At 42.5% G+C, this 18,197-nt stretch overlaps 2 protein-coding genes across 4 annotated transcripts; both read left to right on the top strand.

Moving 5' to 3' along the window:
- Positions 1-585: 585 nt before the first annotated feature.
- mettl2a (methyltransferase 2A, methylcytidine) lies at positions 586-4,138 on the top strand. The gene is made up of 9 exons (XM_056407144.1): positions 586-739; positions 1,220-1,308; positions 1,497-1,765; positions 2,306-2,355; positions 2,472-2,532; positions 2,631-2,770; positions 2,875-2,981; positions 3,382-3,447; positions 3,549-4,138. Exons 1-9 carry the CDS (start codon positions 588-590, stop codon positions 3,698-3,700), a joined length of 1,086 nt encoding a protein of 361 aa, XP_056263119.1. The 5' UTR covers positions 586-587; the 3' UTR covers positions 3,701-4,138.
- A 282-nt stretch (positions 4,139-4,420) lies between these two features.
- Positions 4,421-15,100, top strand: tlk2 (tousled-like kinase 2). Of its 3 annotated transcripts, none has more exons than XM_056407521.1 (21): positions 4,421-5,095; positions 6,162-6,244; positions 8,523-8,600; positions 8,696-8,765; positions 8,845-8,888; positions 9,045-9,143; positions 9,336-9,437; positions 9,677-9,769; positions 9,976-10,086; positions 10,200-10,336; positions 10,676-10,828; positions 10,915-10,981; positions 11,093-11,190; positions 11,283-11,364; positions 11,637-11,728; positions 11,865-11,954; positions 12,129-12,298; positions 12,524-12,662; positions 13,320-13,431; positions 13,621-13,728; positions 13,883-15,100. In XM_056407521.1, exons 2-21 carry the CDS (start codon positions 6,164-6,166, stop codon positions 14,054-14,056), a joined length of 2,100 nt encoding a protein of 699 aa, XP_056263496.1. In that variant the 5' UTR covers positions 4,421-5,095; positions 6,162-6,163; the 3' UTR covers positions 14,057-15,100. The 3 variants fall into 3 exon arrangements, with proteins under 3 accessions (XP_056263496.1, XP_056263498.1, XP_056263497.1); XM_056407522.1 differs by lacking the exon at positions 4,421-5,095 and adding an exon at positions 5,728-5,745; XM_056407523.1 differs by lacking the exon at positions 9,045-9,143.
- Positions 15,101-18,197: the final 3,097 nt, after the last annotated feature.

Below are 18,197 nucleotides of genomic sequence, written 5' to 3'. Positions count from 1 at the left end.
AAAAAAAAGAAGTATATATTTTTAGATATAGATATATATCTATATAGACATTGTTGACCATTACAACCTCAGTATAGGAATTCTCCACATCCATGTGGGTCAGACTGACAACAGTGGCCCATAGCAAAGATAACCCAGGCATATATCTCCCTCTAGTGTATAAAAACTGCACTGACCAGATGCTGCACCACACACGTAAAGGTGCAGTATGAAAGTATTGTGCAGATCATTTTATTGTCAAGTAGCCTATAATAGGACAGTGTTCAAAACTGGACTGGCTGTGATGTAACAGTTGAGTTATTGTGATCGTCCATCGTTAGACTCGATGGACGATAGTGGGTAAGTGGGGCAGGCACATGCAAGTAGTAAATAATTAGAGACAAAAAACAACACAATTACAGAACCACACTCCCCGCCTTCTCAATATTGTGTTGTCACCTCAGTCTATGGTTGCAAGTTGCAACTGAGAAAACATGGACATATTTAGTTGCATTTTTATTGTTAGTTTACACTACAATATGTCAGATGGTCCCTGAATGCAGCACGTTTAGTTGCACGGCCCCTTTCCTGTGGCGTCATGTTCAAACATGGCGGCGCCCCATGCCGCGGTCGGTGTGGAGGAAGGCAGCAGCGAAACATCGCTGATTCTGTCAGATTCAACCACCGGGGAGGGGAAGAGGCCTCAGTTCGGGACCCGTTTCCTCACAGATCCGCGGCAGCTCTTCCAGCACAACGCATGGTGGGTCATTTATTCTAGAAACACCCAAAAGGGCGGAAAGATGTTCGGTGTGCATCTCTGTCAGAGCCAGTGTACCCTGGCGGAGGCCTTACACTTTCTCTTATTATTTGTAATACATTAGCTGTGTGGATGTTTTTCTTTTGCTGATTGATTGTAGCTCACAATAAGCAAATGTAAAAGCTATTGTTCATTAGACATAACCTTGTTTTGTTTTGATAGGGGGGGTTTAATAAAGGAAAAGTCTTAATGTTGTCATGCAATATTCATGATGTATTTTGACCGGTTTATAGGAAAATGTAATATTGTCTAAGGTCAGTATCATCTGATCACACAACGTTAACTGAACATTTAATAATAATAATGTAATTGCAATAAACATATGTGGATGAGCACATGCAAACATTCAAGTCACATCTTCATGTTGTGTTATTTACCACATCACTTCAACCACACTTGGTAATGGTGCTTTGTTGTCTGCAGGGACAATGTGGAGTGGACTGAGGAACAAGAAGCGTCTGCTAAGAGGAAAGTCTCAGAAAACAATCAGCCACTACCACCAGAGAAACAAGGTACCATTGTTGTTAGTGATCAGTAACAGAACTAGAGTCGCTTATAATGTTGTATATGTATGAATTGTAGGGGATCACTGTGGAAAAATGCACTGAAAGTAACAGTTGATTTTAAATTATTGTAACATTTTCTAGATTATGAGTTTATTCTTGCTTTTTAATGCTTTGCCTTTTTTCTTTTTCTGCAGAGGAATATGACAACCAGGCAAATGAGTTTTGGAATGTTTTTTACACAATCCATGAGAATCGCTTCTTCAAAGACCGTCACTGGCTGTTCACAGAGTTCCCAGAGTTGGCCCCCCAGTGTAACCTTAACCATGAGTCACAGCTTGAGGTCTCTGACTCGGATCACAGTCGACTGGAGAGTCTGGATCACGAACCCAGAAAGGAACTTCTAACTTTGTCTCACACCGACGGAGACTTCCCTGGCTCTTCTGCCACATATCGCATTCTAGAGGTGAGAGTTTTATTGGAAAGAAAATTAGCCAAACCTGAACCGTACACAGAAAATGACAACGCATAGGCATAAGGACTGATGTTGTGTTTACCTCTGTTGCCTGTTGCTAATGTTTCATCAACTAGTGCATTTACTTAAATTAATACAACAAAATCAGACACATGTCCCGTTATTGTCTAGTTTAAGATGCAGATAAAGTATTTGTTGCAGAAATGCATTATCTTTATCCGTTTAATTGACATCAAAAAGTAAAATGTTTGACGGCAACATGCATTGGATGGATTGTTTTGCGTGGTGCGCAAAACAATTCATTTTGAGGGCAGACTCTTGATTTTCTACTCAACTCGCATGGATCACCTTGTGAAATTCCTTATTTTGCCAATTTAACACATTAAAAAATATATATATTTAAATGAATTTGTAAAACCTTGAAGAAATGCATTTTCGAGTGATGTCATCAATCTTTTTTCACAGAAACGAATGTTGCTACTATACATGTTAACAGAATGAACACTATATTAACTCATGTTTATTGGGCAGGTTGGCTGCGGTGTCGGAAATACCGTTTTTCCAATACTGAAGACAAACAAGTAAGTGCAGTCAAGGCCTTGACATGTCTTTCTGGGCCATGTTTGACCAACAATGTTCTCTGCCTCTGTGTTATGATGTGCACTTAAAGGTAGAACTACATCTCTGCTCTTTGCAGTGACCCGGGACTCTTTGTTTACTGCTGTGATTTCTCCAGCACTGCTGTGGAGCTAGTCAAGGTGAGATGGAATCAATGACAGAATGATATGTTCATAGATGTACTGATCTCGAGGGTTGTAGGCGAACTGGTTAATTACCATTGCTTTCTTGTCTTCAGACTAATCCAGAGTACGACCCTGGGCGCTGCTTTGCCTTTGTTCACGACTCGAGTGATATGGAAGCCAATTACCCCGTCCCCAAAGGAACCCTTGATGTTATAGTGCTAATCTTTGTGTTGTCAGCGTTTCATCCCAACAAGTATGAACTTCTTTCTGTCTTTCTTCTTGTCGTCTCTTTGGGTTTCAGTCAGTGTGAGCCATTGAATATAGAAGTGGTCGTCTTAAAGTTTTACCCTGTCTCAGGATGCAGGAAACCATCAGTAGATTAGCGCAGCTGCTGAAGCCCGGGGGAGTGATGCTGTTCCGAGACTATGGACGCTATGATATGGCACAGCTTCGCTTCAAGAAAGGTTAGTCAGACTGTTCAGAATATCCAGATCAACAAAGGTCCATCAATCATGGCTGATTATTAGTGTGTATCCTTGATATAGGGTTTAGCCGACTTAGGTCTGTTTTTCCGGCGGTACCATTTCAGAATTGACTGCTCCCTTCGGTCACAACGGAGTAACTATCTGTTTGGCCCTTTTTAAATGACAAAAATGCAGCTTCTAATTATGTTAAAGATTATTATGGAACAAACTTAAGGTAGCACGTAAGAGTAAGCCTGGCTGCTCAATACCTGTATTATGTCTAATGGTACACTGCAGATTAAAACAGCACTACATTAATGAAGACTGTAATTCTACATTTCAGGGGTGCAATGTGTTGTAAAATAATATATGTATGTTGTGTCCATTTTACTTCTTCTAGGAAGGTGTCTGTCAGAAAACTTTTATGTCCGAGGTGATGGAACAAGGGTGTATTTCTTTACTCAAGGTAAAAAAATAAAGACATTAATTCAGATTTATTGGGATTACTTTGCAGAACTTTTTAAAAAAATTATGTATATGAAAATATTTCTGCCCTTTCTGTTTCAGATGAGCTACATGAGATGCTCACTGAGGCTGGGCTTGAGAAAATGCAGAACCTTGTAGACAGAAGGCTACAGGTGAATAGAGGCAAACAACTCACCATGTACAGGGTATGGATCCAGTGCAAGTACCGCAGGGCTGTAGCTCAGCCGCTCTAGACCCAGGGCCAAGACAGGGGAGAGGACCCGCCTGGTTTGACCATCACCTGAACAACAGCTGACACTAGGACCCTTAAATCAAGGTGGTGCTGGCATCTAAGGATGTATGGAATTGAGAAGCTGTATTGTGATGAAGAGGATGCAACTAGATGGATAAATGCTGTAATGGCTTTACACTATCTCAGCTGTCATGCTGATGGACTTGTGTTCCTCAATGTGCTGCTGCAATACTACCTACACGAGCGATAATATCTTATTTTGTGCTCATGACTTCAGTAATGTGAGTATGGGCTGGTTACCCCTGTTTAAATGTTTATATTCTGCCAGATGCTGATTCTAACCAGCTGGTGTTTGAAATAAATGGCATGATTTTAAGGATAACTTCATGACTTATTTGTAAAGGCAAAATGAATAAAAATGTAAATCTTTTGACTTTAATGTCGAGACGCTATGTGAAACAAGTGTTGTGTTCACTTTCTTCATGATGTTGTTCCTTTATTGTACTTAGCCTATTTTATATCAGTGTCTTGAATCGTTAATTTATGATTACGTTGCTTCTTCTTTGGGGGTGGACCTGACTTTGCCATGCCCTGATATTATATCAATTCAGTGTGTAGGTGTGAACATCATGGGAATGTCAACTTTCTGATAAGTGACCATCTTGGTGGCTGGGCGCTGTTCAAATGTATTGTGTACAGAGGGATTTCCCATTGGTCCAGACAAGATATGTGTGGCAGGCGTGGACTGAACGAAGGTGAAAATACTTGAACAATCTCACGAGAAAATATGAGATTTTCCTGATTATTGTTTACATTGTGAAAAACATGAGAACCGAACCGAATCGATCCGGATTCGACTGAAACGCCTGCAACATCACAACTTACGAAACGGATTTGGTTTCTTCCCTGCGGCGAGGAAGGCAACTGGAGCCGAACTTTGTTTTGATCAAGCTAAAAGCCAGGACCCGAAATTGATCTCGCCACTGGGGGAGAAAAATATAGGGGTAACTATGCTAGTTTAAATACACCTTTTAGCTATACGTGGTGAAAAACGCAAGAATCTCGAGGGTCGCCATTGTGTGTAACGAGTAACCCGGCATCGGCACAGTATGGTCATCGGCGAGAGAGATGTGATGGAGGTCCCCGCCTAAGGAACACAGCAAGGCGGGCTCGGGTTACCCGGGGCTGTCGAGGCCTCCGAGGGAATCAACCGTCGTCTCCCTCGAGCGGCGCCGCTCACTCCCCCGTCTCGACCGCGAACAGTCCGCACGCGAGGGACGCGGCTGTGGATGCGGCCTACTCACTCTGGGAGGGTCTGCCGATCACCGGGGAAACAACGGGGACGGTTTGGGGGTTAACAGACCCCCGGGAGGACCGAAACGGATATTAAATATCAGTAAGTATTCATTAGGTTGTCGAGCAGAATAATATATCCGAATATGTGTCTTTTAACATGTGTCGTGGCACCAGAAGCCGACAACAACCGAGAGAAGCGTCTTTTTGAAGGCTGGTGGCTACCAAACGCTAGCTCACTGTTTGTAAATGAATGTGCTGTTGAAGACGGGACTTGTGATGAGTCGTTAACTAATCAGACAGCTCTCATTGGGACACAATTAATTACCATTCGCCCTGTTTAGTTAACTTAACGTTAATTGACAAAAACAACTTTAATGTAACGTTAACTGTTAGCTCTGACATCGCAATGCTGGCTAGCTAGCTAAGTGACGGCTACCAGGCAGCAGGACTCCTGCTAGCTCAGGTGCCAACGTTAGCGAGCTACCTCGCTTGTCATGATGCTATTTAAAATAGTTATGCATAGCTGAACCAGAAAACCCTATCCTTAGTAAAGTTACACAATATGGATTAACATGAGTATGTATCTCTAAATTCGCACGAATGATGTGACGTTAGTTTCACTGTTAATTTAATGTATGACGCCGTATGATACTAGACAGACGTAGCAGTTGGGCGTGTAACTTAAACGTTAACCTTTGCACAGGGTAGCAAGCTGGGCACTTATTGTCTGCTGTGGCCTTTTCCATTGCTGTAAGTATACTTGGCAGTCCCTCCATTTGTGACCTTTTATAACTCCTGCGCCATGTAACGAAGGTCTAGAATGCCACGGTGTTATTACATGGTGCTATCATGATGACTACACATCTGGCCCAAATGTATGATGCATATTTGGTATCCCTTAGTTGGCTGTATTTGTGTGCATTTTATTTTTGTGAGTATTTTACTGAGTTTTCAAGTTGTATGACTGGTGCAACTTAAATGATCGTGGAAAACATTATTGTCAGGCTTATTGATGACTCAGAACAGGAATTTTCCACATCCATATTGCTAAAAACAGCCATGACTCATCACAACTAATGCCTTTTGAAACAGTGATCCGTCACTCCCACTAGAATATACCAGACCTCACAACGCCTTCCTTAATCTTTGCTCTCTCGTCTCTGCAGCCATGATGGAAGAACTGCATAGTCTGGACCCCCGGCGACAAGAGCTGTTGGAGGCTCGCTTCACTGGGGTCGGCGTGGCAAAGGTTTGTTTTAATGCAGGTGTCGTCGAGGTGTAGCATGAGAACTTTCTCTTGTCAACGTGCTTACCATCACATATTTCTTTGATTTACACATTTTTGTAAAGCTCTTCCTTTCTTTGTCTCACTCCATCTCAGTATCATTCTGCTGTTTGGCCTGGACACGCTTGGCCCCACTCCTTGTCTTTGTCTGTCTCTGGAGAAGGTTGAGCTGAGTCTGTGTTTTTTGGCTGGTGTGACATGGCATCTCTTCCTGGCTCATGATGTAGAGGCTGCATATACAAGTGGTCATGCCTGCCAAAAAGGCCGCAGACAGGACAGGGGGTTGTAGGGGGAGGAGGAGTGAAGGCAGAGGAGGAATGCAGAAATAGTTCTTGACCAGGTGTGAGTGGCGGCAGCATTTAGCTTTCGATCCTCTTGCTTGCTACATGGATGGAGCGGTCTTTGTGGAAGGTGATCTTGGAACAGTTTGGGAGCAAGAGTCGGCGCCAGGAGTGGGCCCTGTGCCAGCCATAGGCAGAGCTCAGCCCAGAGCATGGCATGGCTGCTGCCGCAGAGAAAATGGCGGCTCTCGCTAAGGCGTCATGCCACAGCCCCCCTGTATGACAAGAGATGCAACGTGTGTAGGGGGTGGTAAAAGTGTGTCAATAAATTCCTTTGAAGAAACATTGGTTAGTTGTCTAAAAGACTTTCAATGTCACAGAGCAGCATCGTTTTTATTCTTGACCTTGAACAGCCCTGTGGCAATGCTGCTTTCTGTTATCACAGAGTTGGTTAACAATACATAATGGGGAATTGTTCTCCTTTGAGGGAAAAGGGCTACCACACCCTTTGGTAATGAAACAGAGAGGACTTACTAAAATTGTTGTAAAGTGCATTTCCTTTTGAACAGATCTTATCAAATGGACAGATATCTGGAAGGAAGTGGTAAAACAAGCTGCCATTCTTAAATCAGGCAAAGCATCTCCTCTCTCTCTCTCTCTCTCTCTCTCTCTGTGGCGCGAGTGAGAAGAAAAGAACAGTTAAGACGGCGAACAGGAGAAAAATGGATGACATTATCTAAAGGTGACAGACGGAGGAAGTATTGCATCCCCAGCAGCATGCCTAATGCTCAGCCATTTTAGGAGGGTTCAGTGAGGGAGCTGTAGCGTGCTCTGAATGACTAAGTGTCGCTCCCTGATTGGACAGTGCCTGGTGAATTTCGATGGGATTCTTTTGACTGACAGGCATCACCTAGGGAACCGGCGTCGGGACTGGTGCCGGTTTAGATTCAGTGGGAAGTTAATGGTGGCGGTATTCAGCCAAACCTCGACATCCCTTCCCTCAGTTTCTCACCCATTTTCCTAACTTTGTGTGCGCTCTATCTCACAAGTGCATGCATACTCAAGTGCATGTGTGCACTAGGGGTGCAACAGATCATAAAACCCGGTTTGGATCGTATCACGCATCTGAGACGGGGATCATGGATCGAATCAACACTCTTTTAAAAAAGGATCAACTGTAACTTCTAGATCGCCTCGATTGTTCCTTTTTTTGCAGATTGTTGATGATCCATAATCGCAGATACAGATCGTTTTTGTTTTGTTTAGCAGCTGGTCTACAAGGCTCTTTGCCACCACCCTAAAAACCTTTTACGCCGCTCTGGAGTCAGTGCAAACCACCAAATACTCTAAATGTTGTCCTTTTTATTTTGTTATTATCATCTATCGTGTTGCTTGCATAAAAACTCAATACACATTGTGATTAATAGTTTTAATGGTGTATTATAAGATGCTCAGAGTTAATGTTAGGAAATTAAACATCGCCTGGATTTATTCAAGTTTCTCGCCAAAAATGCATTTTAGAAGATAACATCATGGTAACATATTAACTTGCAGTCGCACAATAATCCCTTTTACCAAACATAGCTTAAAACCTCGGAACGAAATCTACGTATATAGAGTGCTGCCTGAACATGGATATGTTTACTGTATGACATTGTCAGGGATCACAAATTGTAAAAATAAATGCAGATTTCCGGATTGTATATTTTTACTAAGTATTGGCCAATAATGATCATCAGTACAACTTTATTACGCACTATGATGCTCAAATTGTGTAATTAATCAGCGGTTCACCTTGTGTGCCGAACCACGAGGGAGGATCTGGACAGATCAACAACGGTCTGTTACACAACTAATGTGCACACATTTCTAATATATGCTTCTATGAATATATCTATTGCATCTTCATGTGTGTTTGCTCCTTGTTTTATTTTTGATGATTCTTTGCGTCATTACAACAGGGCTCGGGTCAGAACCAAAATGAGTCGTCCAACCAGAGTCTTTGCAGTGTCGGCTCGCTCAGTGACAAAGAGCTTGAGGTTAGTCTCCGTTACAAATGGACACGTTCTTCATGCCAACCATCTGTCTGTTGTCCTCTTGAACATGCGGTTGATTCACATTACTTTCCTGACAGACTCCTGAGAAAAAAGCAAGCGACCAGAGAGTAAGAAAACGGAAAGCCGACCATTTTGAGAGCAGCCAAGGTCAGATGTTTCTTTGATCTTCTCGTCACGCATCCCAAATATCTGCCTCTCTCTTGAACTCCCTGCTTCTCTCCTCTAGGCAAGGCGGGTGCAAGGGGACATAAAATTAGTGACTATTTTGAGGTGAGTGGCAGGCACGTTTTCAGTTTCTTTGATGTACTAGGTGTGCATCCAGCAACACTCCTGCTTCCGTTATACACTTTTCATACTTTCTAATCCCCTTTATTTGCTTTGGTCTTTCTATTGAACTAAATTCTTCTCTCTTTACTCGTCTGTCAGTTTGCGGGAGGTAGCGGTCCTGGTACCAGCCCTGCCAGGGGAATTCCACCAGTGGTCCGCTCTTCCCCACAACAATCACTTTCCAACCCCCCTGTCACGGTGAGCATGCTTGCTCTATGATCTGTCTCAAATCTGTCAACACTTGTTCCTGCCATTCTCTCTGCCACGCTTGTTTTTAACAGCACAAGGCCATGTTTGCTTTCAAGTGGGAAGAATCTGATGTGATTTGTTGGGCAACAATTACAGATTCAAACTCACTTCTGTTCAAAGATGAATGTTTTTGCCTCCCAGGCGCAGCAGGGAAGCCCCTCTTCTATAAGCTCAGCCAACACAGAGCACTCGTCGTGTTCGCTGAAGCCTGCGTCTCTTCACGTGCTCCACAAAGCCACACAGGTACTTGACATGCCATCAGGGTGGGCTGGCCATTATCCAATTTAACTCTTATTATAATTGTTGTTGTATAATTGCTTAATAAACCAACACATGTGCAACTTGAAACAAATATGCAGCTTTTTATATATAAAAAAAAGATTTTGTGAGATGGGACTACTTGTTGAACTACATTTTTCACTGATACAAAAATGATCCACAATTAACATAAACACTGTATTTTTTTGTTCACTACCCTGTAGTCTGACCTTACTATAGAGAAACTAACAGCAATGGAGAACAACAAGAACTCTGACCTGGAGAAGAAGGAGGGCCGAATAGACGATTTGCTGCGGGTACTAATCTCATTATATTTGATCCCTGCTACTCTGCTTGCCATTTTAATGGTTTTGCAAATATAATGTTCTGTGTCTTGGTTTTTTCAGTCGTGGCATGTTAGAGTTAACACATTCCTTCTGTTTATAGAAGTATAAACAAGTTAGTATTTTGTATAGTCCTTTTACCTGACCCTTTTCCTGCTCGTTTTTATCTTCTGCTCCAGGCAAACTGTGATCTGAGGAGACAAATTGATGAACAGCAGAGGATGCTGGAACGATACAAGGAACGCTTAAATAAGTGTGTGAACATGTCCAAGAAGCTGCTGATTGAAAAAGTAATTGTGACGTATTTTAAACTATTTAGTTTCCAAAGATCATTGTGACTGTCATTTAAGCCACATAGAGTGAAAAGAAATGATTTATTCCTATATTTCTGTTCTTTCTTCAGTCCAAACAGGAGAAGATGGCATGCCGAGACAAAAGCATGCAGGACAGGCTTCGACTTGGTCACTTTACCACCGTGAGACACGGAGCGTCTTTCAATGAGCAGTGGACGGATGGATATGCCTTCCAAAATCTTATCAAGTGAGAACTTGATATTTTAACTTTAGCCTCTACTTACACCGTTTCTCCCTATTGTAGTTTTTAAAGTTGCACTGTTTAATGCCTAACCGCATGCTCCAAAAACAGGCAATTCACTTCTGGGTTCAAACAATCTAAACAAACAAAAAGCCGACTAACAGCATAGTATGGCAAGAGTACGCAACAATTCGGCCACACTGCTGAAACTAAGAGCTACCATAAAATCTTTTGGTGTTGCCTCTGCCGAGGGCACATTATACATGCAAGTCAATGCAGCATCATACACTAAAGCGAGAACTGCGTTGGATCTACATGTCATTGCATGTTTTCATCTGTTTTCAGACAACAAGAAAGGATCAATTCTCAGCGAGAGGACATTGAAAGACAGAGGAAGCTGCTGGCCAAACGCAAGCCGCCCTCCATGGCCCAAACTCCGCCTCCAAGCCTCGAACAAAACAAACGCAAAAGCAAAACCAATGGAACAGAAAGTGAAGTGTACGAGGAGTTTTTTTCTATTTAGATTTGTTCCCATTGCATGCCTATTTCAAAGTTGAACTGAGGTTTGTTCCGTGTCCTTCCAGGTTATCGCAGGCAGAGTACCACGAACAAGAGGAAATATTTAAGCTAAGACTAGGCCATCTTAAGAAGGTAATGCCTTATTATTATTATTTTTAGGTGACATTGCTTATTGTGGTCTCTCTCTTCTGTTTAGTCGTTTTGTTAACTGCACAGATTTAGATGTTTTGTTGTCCTTTGCAGGAGGAAGCAGAGATCCAGGCAGAGCTGGAGAGGTTGGAGCGAGTGCGAAACCTCCACATTCGGGAGCTGAAAAGGATCCACAATGAGGATAATTCTCAGTAAGATGTCTTCTTCTTTTATGGACTGTTCCTAGTTTGTCGAGTGTTGTGTCCCTTTGGTTTTTTTAATTACATAAATTCACCCTTTGCAGATTCAAAGATCACCCTACGCTAAATGACCGGTACCTGCTACTCTATTTACTTGGACGGGGAGGTTTCAGTGAAGTTTACAAGGTAAGAGAAACGTCATCTTTCTCCATTCAGGCAGAACCCATTCTCTTTTGGAATTGTTAATACACTTAAACGACCTTCCAGTATCTGTTTTTGAATTGGTGTACTAAACACCTTTGCCAAAACATTTCGAAGTAAATGACTGTGAACTTTGTTCCTCGAACCTGCTGTCATAGCTGTAGAATGTATGAACGTATGGTGCATGAGGAGCCTCACTGCAGCGACAAGTAATGCCAACTGCACTTCGTAACTAATATGAGACATTTATTTTCCAGGCCTTTGACTTAACAGAGCAAAGATATGTTGCGGTGAAAATCCACCAGTTAAACAAGAACTGGAGGGATGAGAAGAAAGAAAATTATCACAAGTGAGTGTTGTGCAATTTCCATTCGCTATACGATAGTGTGTATTTATACAATGACAATGAAATAAGTTATTTTCATCAATTATGAAACCATCAGATCCACATTTCAAATGAATGTTGGAAATGCTCTTTGTTTCAGACATGCATGCAGAGAATATAGAATCCATAAAGAACTGGACCACCCACGAATAGTTAAACTCTACGACTACTTTTCGCTAGACACCGACTCGTAAGTCATTTCATTTAAAACAATTGTGTGCCTTCCAAAATATATACTCATGTTTATGCAGAATGTGTTAATGCTGAGCTCTTTTGTGAATATGTAGAGCATCAATTGTGTCTTTCATCTGTTTTACCAAAACCTGACAATATGGATAAACACTTTTACCTTATTTTGTACCAGGTTCTGCACAGTCCTAGAATACTGTGAGGGCAATGACTTGGACTTCTACCTGAAGCAGCACAAGCTAATGTCGGAGAAAGAGGGCCGCTCCATCATCATGCAGATTGTCAATGCCCTGAAGTACCTCAATGAGATCAGACCGCCCATTATCCACTATGACCTTAAACCTGGTGAGTCTCCACGCCACAACGGCTCTTAACCTCTATGAGCTTCAGCTTTCTTGGCACGTTTCTACTTCAAATTAAATTAGCAGTAAAACTGTACGTTAAATTAACCACTGCAGTTACATTCGTGAAGATGAAGATCATTTAGTCATTTACGATTCAATGTGACTATAAATCTGACATCTTGACATTTTCTCTCATGCCTGTAAATCCTTTGCTCGCTCCGCTCAGGTAACATCCTCTTGGTGAACGGCACTGCCTGCGGGGAGATCAAGATCACAGACTTTGGCCTGTCGAAGATCATGGACGACGACAGCTACAACTCAGTGGACGGGATGGAGCTGACATCGCAGGGAGCGGGGACATACTGGTATTTGTCCCCAAGGGTCCAATTTATGTCGGGTAGTCGGGTCTGAAATACTTCTATCTGACTGAAAGTAATAGTTTCTGTGTGGAGACATTTGATGCTGTAGAAGAAAGAGCCCTTAGACTTTAACACTTTAGTAGAAGCATCATGCAAATAAATATGACTGCGAGCAATATACATTGTTGGAAACCCAAAAGAAGTTTGAGAAAATATATCCAGAGAGCAATAGAACAAAGCTTATAATGCAAAAAGAAAATACGGATTGTGTTTAATGACTAAGCCAAACTATTGTTATTTGCCATAACTAATATATCTGTAATGACTGAAATGCTGCAGCATTGAGTTTCACATAAAGCGCTGTCCACTCAGTCTGACGGCACACCGGACATTTTATTGGCTTGCACACAACGGGTTTCATTCCAGCAGCAGTGGAACAGAGAAGTCCTTGGCTAAGACTAGCGTTTGTCATTTCACAAGAATGCAAAGAACAGGCAAGTTTCAGACTTGACACATAGATATTAACCTTTTAAATTATTTATTATCAGAAGCTGCAGGGTGGACTTGATATTGAATGAAAAAGTGTTCATAATTGTGTTCTACTAATTATCTCAGCATACGTGTTGAAACGGATTCAGATGAATATAATCCTTTCTCTTTTAGGTACCTGCCCCCAGAGTGCTTTGTGGTTGGGAAGGAACCACCCAAAATCTCCAACAAGGTGGACGTGTGGTCCGTGGGAGTCATTTTCTACCAGTGTTTGTATGGCCGCAAGGTAAGAGACTGAACATATGTTGCTAGAATATGTTTCAGCAAATAAGTTGGTTTTAAAGTTAATAAAAAGCAACGGGACAGGAATTCATTTTTTAACAGTATTTCGTGATGGATCTTTAGACAAAAGAAGATAACGTTCATGTTTTGTTTAGTTTCAACCACACGTCATCTCCATATCTCTGCTCTTTAGCCCTTTGGCCACAATCAGTCCCAGCAGGACATCCTGCAGGAGAACACCATCCTGAAGGCAACAGATGTGCAGTTTGCCCCCAAACCAGTCGTCACACCTGAAGCTAAGGTACTGGACTCTGTCACTTCTGCTATGTTCTGTTCTCCCGAATACGGCATCACATCGATGCATGTTCACCCTCCTCACATTCTCTAGTTCTGTAAAGTCTTCTGCGCTCAAGATGTTTTGATTTGCTCTGTCATTCCCCTCTCTATTTCTCCAGGCCTTTATAAGGCGCTGTCTAGTCTACCGTAAGGAGGACCGCATCGATGTGCACCAGCTGGCCAGTGACCCCTTCCTCATGCCCCACATCCGCAAGTCGGTGGCCTCCTCGGGCACCTCGGGCATGGCCGTGGCCTCCACCTCCAGTTCCTCCAACAGCAGCGCCTCAAACTGAGCCCACGGCCAGCGACCGATGGGCTGATCCATTTGAAAGAGTGGTGTGGGGCGGGGGGGCGACGCCAAGCTGTCCCTCCTCCCAACAGCATCCCACCTTGCCATGAAGAGAAAGAGAAACGGGTCAGACGACGACGAGTGCTGGGTGAGAAGTCATGGACGGGTTGGGAAGGGAGACCAACGTCACCCTTCATCCATCTCATGGATCTCTCCTTTCTCAAAATGGTGGCATTATTCTGGGGGTCAAAGCCCTGGACGACTCGCACAGGGAGAAGTTTGGAACTGGGTTGGTGAAAAGTGGGTTTCAGTGTTTGGGTTTGTTCTTTTCTGCTTAGAAAAAGAGAAAATGGAAAGAAGCGTCGAGCTGCTTGAGCTTGGCCAGGTGGAAAGGACTGCGGTCGGCCTGGGACCCAGGACGCACTGGCACACACATGCATGAGCCATTCTGCTCCAAGGTAGTCTGAACTCCCTGGGCTCAAATGTTTTGTTTGTTCTCATCTCAATTAACCTCATTAAGAGAACCAGTCTGGCCAGTTATTGTATTGAGCCCAAAATATCTCTGGCACCGTGTCGCCCAACCCGCTGATCTGGGATCCCCTGCCCTGCTCAACTCCCAGACTCGGATAGTTTGTGACGAGGAGGTACAGAAGCTACTATTCCCTTTACCCTCTCCTCCTCAAACTCCTATGACCAAAGCTTATAACTTCCAGCTGGTGGCAGTGTTCCTCCTCCATTTTTATAACAAATGGTTTTAGAGTCGTGTTACTTGATATAGAAGAAATGACCCTTTTTACTTTTTTTTTAAAGTTTTCAATTGAACCAGTTTTATGGAGAAAACGGTTGTTTTTTCAAGTTGCCTTTTAATTAGAACTGTTATAGTTTGATTGACCCCCAGAAACACATATTTATTTAGCAATGTTTGAATTTATTTTTGGCCAATAAAATGCAAGGGACTGGTTTACTGGTTTACGTAATAGTACTGTTGGGGAGATTGGGCCTTTGCAGAGAGTTGCATAAACCATTAAATACTATTGGTTAAAATGTGTTTGTTGTTCCGGGCCTCTTGTCTTACTGGATTTGCCTTTCTTTGAAGAAATAACTTATTTCATCTAACTTTTATTCTACACTTTTAAATTGTGTAGACTATAATTGCCGTTTTTAAGACTTAATCAAAGATATTTTGTAGAGAATGATCGAGCCTCATCTAGCTAGTGTTGGCTTCTATTCAAATTCAGGAATATTCAAGTGGGATTGTAGTCTCTTAATAAGTGATGTACATGGTACAAAAAAAGGTTGATTGTCAGATAACAAATAATGTTTATTTAGAAACGGCTGATGTGATGGTTTAATGCAAATGTTAGTGTGCAGTCAAATTTAGAAAATGATCATTATGAACGTGGTCTCCTTCATAGATGGAGTACGGTCGCCATGCTTCTGTCAGGAGGACGACATTAATACAAACATTCGGTGGCTTCTGGTATGACCCCTCTCTGTGTAATCATAAAAGACACAATAAGCATTCTAGCACACACACACTGTCATGCATGTGCAACTTTGTAAAAGTCCACACATTGAATAATTTGCCCGCTTGCTCTACAAGAAACCTCCAATACTGATTTTCTCTAAAGACACCAAGTCGCTCTCTCACATGACATATTGTTCATATTTATGATTCATCAGCTTTTTGCAGTCCAATCCATCCTAAAGCTAAATCACAGATCCTGCTCTGGCTACGGGACGTACCGGCCGATGATTGGCTGGCACTCGTTGCCTGCGTAGATTGGGATAGTTTGATTTAGACCATGTCTGCAATACAGCTATTTTTTAAACTGATATTTTCCTCTACTTTTTAAAATACAATTCTGTCCACACCACCATCATATTACAAAGTATCTCCATCCACACTAGAACACAAAAACAACTCCCAAGCACATGCTGGTCTAATAGATGGTGATAAACGATACCTTAAATACCAGAGAAGACCATGTGAAGCATGCTGACCTTATCTGGTTCACAAATGGTAAAGCAATACCTGCTAATTTCTTTACGTATACATATTTGGTGCAATGGCAAAACTTGTCATATAGACGGTAGACGACGTGGAGTTGCTGCTTCGGGTCACTTCACAATGTAAGGCGACGAAAGCCCAATAAAACATTGATTGGGACTCTTGTGATATGAAATATCCAAACGGCTCAGTGGCCTTTCAGGTACAGTATCCTGCAATGGAAGAATCTTAGAAGTTGGGGTAAAAATTGTCCTCTTGCAAAAGACACGATAAACCAAATAATACTATCCACCAAGCACGAGGCGATCCGGTCCCAGTGCTGCGGGGCCGTGGACACAGCCGAGCGGCTTCCAGCTCTGAGTCGTCATGACGGTGTTTACTCTCGGTCCGTTTGACTCATCTTTGCTGGTTGTTGTTGAAGTGAAACCATCTGTTTAACGTCTTTGTTTCCCAAACACTCCGTTTAGCATGTCTTACAGATACAAAGTAGCGCTTTTATGAATCTACACTTGAAAAGGAGCAGAGTTTCTGCTCAGGGCTCCATCTGGACCTCAGAGCTCCTTTTTCTATCTCCAGGGGGGAGCCCAGACATTTTATGGAGGAAACAACTTTAAGTCACTTGCAATATCATTCAGTTGCGACCCTGAACTCACGACCGTAGCTGAGGGTTGGAATATAGATTGAATGGTGAATCAAAAGTGTTGACTGATGGCTCAGCTCCTTCATCACCAATGGCGGCATCACTGGCGAGGGAGGGAGCAAGCCCCCGCTGACTCGGCAGAGAACCGTGGCTTCAGATTTGCCGGCTCCCCAAACCGGACACTGTCCATGAAAAGTGAAACCAGAATCAATGACCGGGGATGACCATGATGGAGACCAACATTCCCTGTAAACATTAGAATACAGACCCAACGTTCACACCTGTTACATATTACATAAGGACCGGCTGGCTCCTAGTAACGGCCCCCGGCAGTACCCCAAACTCCCATAGTAACCCCCACAAGACTACCCATGGGACAATTTGTAAGTCGCCCAATAAAAGCAGGGGTCAGCACACTTCCACAATCCCTCTAGTATCCTGTCGGGGTGAGGTGACCGTCCACTGTTACTTCTTGTGAATCTGAGGCCCAAAAATCAGTCGGAGCCAACTTCCAGCACCCTGCCACAAGCTTTTAGAATTTCCATCTACCTTACCTTCCCTTAAATTATTTCACACCAAAATTATTTATACCGTCAGCGATAAATAAACGTTTCAACAAAAGCTTTGAATTGATTTGCGTCGGCAGAGGACCAACGACAGGATCCTATTGACCCAGAGCAATTGTACGCAATTTTTTATTAAGTTTCCTTTTAGCAAAATTCCAGAGTAATATATTATCATTTATGCAACACAGTTGCACAACAACATGCAGTTGTAGCCCATTTGCAACACAAGAAAAACCTGACAAAACATCAGGAATAGTGCATTCCTGTTGTGGCTGTTTTTAAATGTGCATGATTAAGAATGTAAGCGACCAAAATGAGGGAATTTGAGTGCCATATGTGGTGAAGAATGATGCAGTGTACTGTATGTCTTGGACATTTATCGACACAAATAGTGGATCTGTTATGTTTCATGGATCAGCAAAATATGCAGCCTTGGTTCAGTCCACGGAGCCTTTGTGTTGTTGTACACGATAGGGTACTTGTTTCATAAATCCATTCCACACAACCCGATTGGTTGATGCCTTTATACCCTGGACAAAAGCTCAGAAAAATCAATTATTTAAAATATGTATTTGCAGGGTAATCTTGGCATCAACCATTGGAGATGGTGTGTGAATTCACTGCAAAGAAATGCCCGAACATTAACATGGTGCCTCAACATCTATTGAATTGTTGTGCAAAAAGGGCACATCTCAAATTAAAAGAAGAAAACATGAAACAATACAGAATTATGACGCAAAGGAGGAACAGAGGAAATTCTTAAATAAATGAATATTTCCTAAAAAGTCTGGTTTCAAATGTAATATTTTATCCCCATTACCATAGCCTATGTTTTAGTTTTCTTTTACTGCCACCTTCTTTCATTCCCTCGTGCGCCACACGGATGTTTTGGGTGTCCTCCAACAGGACGCCTGGAGGTCCCCGGACC

This window comes from Pseudoliparis swirei, chromosome 23 (assembly GCF_029220125.1).
Source record: "Pseudoliparis swirei isolate HS2019 ecotype Mariana Trench chromosome 23, NWPU_hadal_v1, whole genome shotgun sequence".
Taxonomy (NCBI): domain Eukaryota; kingdom Metazoa; phylum Chordata; class Actinopteri; order Perciformes; family Liparidae; genus Pseudoliparis; species Pseudoliparis swirei.
This window is presented reverse-complemented; position numbering and strand designations above follow the sequence as displayed.